The 6,000-nt window shown below is 40.5% G+C and overlaps 1 protein-coding gene across 1 annotated transcript in view; it reads right to left on the bottom strand.

Moving 5' to 3' along the window:
* Nucleotides 1-6,000, bottom strand: part of DNAJC7 (DnaJ heat shock protein family (Hsp40) member C7) — a gene marked incomplete at its 5' end in the record, with an annotated part of 1,180,673 nt that overhangs the window by 359,400 nt on the left and 815,273 nt on the right. Inside the window, 1 exon segment of the mRNA XM_044054736.1 lies at nucleotides 4,727-4,873. Within this exon segment, the coding sequence (XP_043910671.1) occupies nucleotides 4,727-4,873 (147 nt within the window).

The following is a 6,000-nucleotide window of genomic DNA, read 5'->3' on the forward strand; positions in this document are numbered from 1 at the left end:
TGCCCATGTCCTGAACCTGACTAATCTAATATATCAAACCTTCATACCAAATCCATCCAGTCCCCATCTCCTAATTCTTGTTCCCATATCACTTATCTTGAAATACATCTTTACCCCAAATATAAGATGGTGACTCTTGAACTCGATATACTCTATTAGTAAATAACATTTCTCTGTAATGTTTTACCAGCCGATTGATCTTTGTCTCATTATACTTCTATGTAAATGGACTTTTTTTTTACTAATCTTGTAAATGTACGTCGTCTACTTTTTTTATTCTTTTTTAACTTGTATTTTTATAACTTGTATTTTTTATATAACTTGTTTTGATAACTTGTGTTTGAAGATTATGATTGGAGCTTTTCTCCTCGGGCCTCTACTGAAAAAGGACATGCATCCAGCTAGACCAGCCCAGTTAACAAATGTAAAATAAAATAAAATAAAATAAAATAAATAAATAAATGTTGAAAGTCTTTGATTCCAGTTTCCACTCAAGTGGGTCCATGAGATTTCTGCTTAGTTCGTCTGCAAGTGTATTTAGTTATCCTGGCAGGAACTTGAGCCTGTAGATGCACTTGGTAGCTCAAGGCTGTGTTCCACAGAGCCATGGCTAGTCTGCAGAGAGGGCATGAATGGGTACCCCCCCTGCTTGTTTATGTACTACATAACAATGGCGTTGTCCGTCTTAACCATTAATTGTCCTGGAAGAATGTGGTCCTTGAAGGCTGTCAGAGCATTCTATACAGCTAACATTTCTTTTTGATTGATACACAGGTGCATTTCCCTTGGGTTCCATTTGCTGTGAATGCACTTCCCTGCCAGGTGAGCCCCCCATGCATAGTGTGATGCGTCTGCTGTTAGGGTTTGGGCAGCAGGGGGTAGAGTGAATGGTAGTCCCTTGTTTTGGTGGCAGGCCTCTGCCCACCAAAGGACCAATTAACTGTAGGCAAGGTATGATAGGAATCATTACTTCTAGATCCTGAGAATGTTGACACCATAGGCTTTATAGATACCATTGTAGTTTCCTCATATGCAGTCCTGCATATGGAATTAGTAGAATGCAGGAGGCCATGAACCCCAAGGCTTGCAGTATTTGCCTTGCAGACAGCAGGGTTTTGGTGGCCATTAGTTTGAAGTAAGTTGTCAAATGAATTTGTTTCTCTGGCGTGAGGAAAGAAATCTGGGAAGTTGTGTTCAAGCTTTCTGCCAGGAATATAATTTGTTGAAGGGTACAAGATGTGATTTCTTTTCATTTATGGTGTACCTGAGACAAGTTGGAACCCTTTGTACAAATGCCAGATGATTCAAAAGCATGTCCTGGCTTTCTACCTGAATTAGACAATCGTCCAGGTATAGGTATATTTGAATATTTCTTTGACTATAAAATGCAATGACTGGAGCTAGGCACTTTGTGAATACCCCTGGGCGCAGTAGATAAGCCAAAGGGCAGAGAACTAATAGTTCATGTAGCCTGCTTTGAAGGATAGGTATCTTTTGCAAGATTCCCTGAATGGGATTGTGCAGGTAGGCTTCCTTTAAATCCAGTGTTGCCAACCAGGCATCCTTGCCTAGCATAGGAAGCAAATGGTGAAGAGTTAGCATCTTGAATTTTGGGATCACCAAAAAGGTGTTTAGGATACAAAGGTCCAGGACAGGATGCCATGAGTTGTCTTTTCTGGGTACCAGGAAAAGTCTTCAGTAGAAACCTTGTCCCTTTTCCTCTTCTGGTACAGTTTGAATAGCCCTTATGCTTAAGAGAGACAGTACTTGCTTTTGAGCCCCTGCTCACTGATTTGGGGGTAGATATGGCCAACTGTTTGGGGTTGGTAACATGTGGAAGTGAAATCTGTATCCTTGGGAAACTATATTTAAAACCCATTTGTCCTGGGTAATGAGTTCCCAGTTTTTTTGCCTGCAGAGCAATCTTTCCCCCTAAAGAGCAGTCAGTTGAGAAGTGCTTGGAAGTTTTAAAGTGAAGTAATTGAGACAATATACCATAGGGGGGAGTCTTCCTACTCCCTCATTTGGAAGTGGGAGCCCCCCGTTGCTCAGTCCAGTGTGTACCTTGGGACTGAAGCCTGGGTGTTCTGCTGGTTCTGGGAAAGGACCAATTCTTAGAGGGCCAATGCCTATTAAATCTTGGAGGCTGTACCTGCAGGAAATCTAATTGTTTGCATAGATTTAGCTTTATCCTCCATCTTTTTAAGTACTAATTCTGCTTTGTTGCCAAAAGGCAGTGCTGATTTAAGGGAACAAGTAGCAATTTAGCTTTAACATGATCTGGCAAGGATTGCTCCTTAAGCCAAGCATGCCTTCCAAGTACAGACCAAGTGACAGCAACCGTGCAAGATGCCTCTAGTGAATCAAAACCACACTGCAAAGTATGTTTCCCAACTTGTTCAGCAGAATGCATTAAATCCTGTAAATCCTTATTTTCAGCACTGTCAGTAATCATCATTTTCTGTTTAAGCAATCCAATAATATGCTGCTGATACTTTAACATATGAAACTGGCAGTTTAAGGCTCGAATAGCCAAGGTTGCAGAAGTGTATACCTTCTTACTCCATCTATCCAGCGCCCTGGAATCTCTATACGAGGGGGTAGGATGTTTGGCAGTAGTAGCCTTAATGCCCTTGGCTCCCTGTGAAATGGTCTCAGGATCCACAGTAGGATTTTTAAAGAGGAACTTGTGAGAGTCAGGTACCCTGTAATATCTACCAGGTTTTCTGGGAGGAGGAGGTAAAGAATCATGGGCCAAGCTAGTTTCCGAAAAGGCATCATCAACAATGTCTAGTACAGGTGGGATAGCTAAAAGGCCTGTGTTGGGGCAGGAGTAAGAAATCCCCAAGCCTCTTTTTTTTAGAGAGAGTAATCCTGGCTTTCCCAGCGAAAATGCTCCCTAAGAGTATGCAAGGTTTCAACAAAAGAGAAATCCTCTGGGGGAGAAGCAGAGGGAACAGAGTCCTCTGCATCAGAATCCTCATTGATAGATGATGGTAAATCCTGGTCATCAGAGGAAACAGAAATTGATGAGGAGTATCATAAGCAAATTCAGTCCTAGGTGTCTTAGAGGGGGGGTAGGTTGGCTTCCCCTGATTAAAATAATAAATTTGTTTTTTAGACAGAGGTCTGACCATGTGGTCTGGGCTTCAGTTTTCTAGGCATGGCTCGAGTTTTAGGCCTTGAAGAAGAAGATGGTGTCGGTTTAATATGCAAGTCAGTAGGCCTGAATACACCCTCAGAAGCCGGTGCCTGCACAAAGGCTCCGGGCCCATCCAAGGTAGAGACATCCGCAGGTTCCACAGTTGAAGCATTTCGCGGCATACCAGACTCCAAATGAGTCTCAGTAGAGGCCTGCGAATCTGAAGTAGCAGGTTATCAGGGGCTGCAAAAGCGCCTCACTGAGTACCGGGTGAACTGGCGACTAGCTTAGGAGAAGCATCATCGGCAACTTTGGACCTAGGCAGCCTGTCACTGTCTTTATCTTTGCGTTTTTTCGCAATGTCGGTAGTCGGGTGGATTAACAAAGACATATCTGGATAATTGAACAGAGTACCAAAATATTTAGAAGCGTAAATATACTAACGGATAGTTCGTTGTTTAAATAAGGCACAAAACCGAGTGGTCAGGGCCTAGGCAAGGAATGTAGTACGGATGAAAATGTTTATGAGGTATTTGCTTTCCACAAGAAATATAATTACAGACTTTTACTGACATCAATTAAGAGCAAGAAAAAGTTTCCCCAACGGGGTACTTAGCTTTAGTTGAAGAGTTCGGTTCTGAAACTTGAAAACGAAAATTTAAGGAGTCAGCCAACCAACACTTGCAAAATGCTTCTGCTTTTGGTACCACACAGCAAGAAAGACTGATGTAATAGTGTCGGCTGCATGCTTTATACCCCTGACTACCTAATATCATGGAAGATGGGACCGCAACCGACATAGGGCCAAAGATAGATAATCAGGCCGACTTGGGCTACTGCAAGCAGATAACCCAAATGTGATGACTGCAACAGTGAAACTCGAAGAACATCCAGGGTCTCATTAAAAGCCGGGCTCTAGCGCAAACAGGCAGAATGGTGAATGAGTGCGGCCTAGTCTCCTCTTCGAGGGGGTGGTGCATGTACAGAGGAACAGGTCTGCATAACTGCCTTGGCGAAGACCACTGTATCCACTGCTTGTGCCACAGGGAAAAGGGTGGGATTGGGGGGGGGGGACGAGTACAAGGACGCTTGGAGGAAATGTCTACTGTGGAAGCAATGGGAGATCCTCAGTGGACACTCCACTGCACATCCCACTACTTGTCAGAAATAAATCATTAGCACAGCAGAAGAATAGCTTCATAACACCACTAATTGCTGTCTTAATGAAAATCTTTCTTTTCAGTTTTTGCCATGTAAAGAGAACAAGAAGGCAGACAAAGAGAGAGGAGGTTTGATGGCCAGCAAACCATGGTGGGAAAATTACAAAATACAATAAAATATAAATACATCCATATAGACAGACAGCCCTCTCTCTATATATCTACATCTATCTCAATATCTACATCTATATATATCTCTATATATATCCATATCTATCAATATCTATATACAGTCAGAAGCCAGACATTGCATCGAGCAAGCTTATGGACAAGTCCAAGAACCCAAACAGCTTTCCAAATTTGTTCCTTTTCCTCTAAGAATCCATTAGAGATTAAAAAAAATGTATTTTCTTAGCAAATGTACCTGGATGGTGCAGCAAAGCGCGCTTTCTATAGGCTTTCTTGATCTCATCTTCAGAAGCATTTTTATCTATACCAAGGATCTTATAGTAATCTTTTCGTTTGCTTTTCTTCAGTTCCATCTGGGCAGTCTTTAGTAGATGTTTATGTTCTAATACAGAAATGAAAGGATATAAAAGTTTTGAAATTTCACTGTTACAAGTTTGAAAATTAGTTTCAGTCCAACTAAGCCATTTCTGTTCACTCATCCAAGAGTTTCTTATAATTTACTATTTACAATTTTAATAATGATTTCATCCAGAGTGTATCCTTAGCATGCCATTTTTCTACTGCTCTGTCTGTGAAGGCCCATACTCAGAAAAGTCTAAGTTTGTTAAAATATTTACATTCCAAACATGGTAGTGCACTGAATGAATCCTGAGATACCCTTTAATGTGGCATTTAGCACTTCAATTTTTTCCCCTTCGTAGCAAAAATCCAGATCAGTAACAGTATTCTACTCAACCCTACTCTTCCAGATCATAGAGCCCTGTAATAATTTTTTTTTTCAGAAACAATACAAACAATACACAAACTGATCCTTGCTCATTACTTTCTATTCCAAGACAGCGGTTTAAGAACACAGAATCCACTAATTCTTGTGTGATTGTTTATCCTACCCCATATATCCCATCTCCACTGTCAGTTAAGCTAGTCAGCCAACGTTCTCCTAGTAGTGTATGTAATTCAATACTGTTCCTCAGACCTTAGCTATAACACATTTAAGTACGATACAATACCTCCAAACATACATTAAAGTCATTTTACTAGCTTTCTTAGCAAGTCTGATTCTCTTCACGTTTCTAAACTTCATGCCTATTCTTACCTCAATGTGAGAATGACCTACTTTTGTTCACTACGTTTCCCTTCTTTGCTTCTTAACCAGCCATCAAATTTCTGCCACTGCAGCAAGACAGAAAACACTTATGCCTACTCTGGGTACTTGCTTATTTCAGTTTTAAAAGGTGACAATATTGAAACAAAAACTTTCAGTTTTTATTTCATACATTTAATTTCTGTTTCAATATTGTAATATTTTAATATTAAAATGACAAGCCGAGACATTCCCATGAGGCAGGTTAAAACAAGACCCGATAAAAGTGACTTAGTAATCATGAACCTGCATAGCTTTGAAGAATTGTGGCAGCATCGAAAGTTAGTGTTGGACTAATAGGTGCTCTCTTTAATGCCCGTTATTTATATATATATATATATATATATATATATATATATATATAT

The sequence above is a fragment of the Protopterus annectens genome, chromosome 13.part0 (genome assembly GCF_019279795.1).
Source record: "Protopterus annectens isolate FY-2018-M chromosome 13.part0, PAN1.0, whole genome shotgun sequence".
Taxonomy (NCBI): Eukaryota; Metazoa; Chordata; order Ceratodontiformes; family Protopteridae; genus Protopterus; species Protopterus annectens.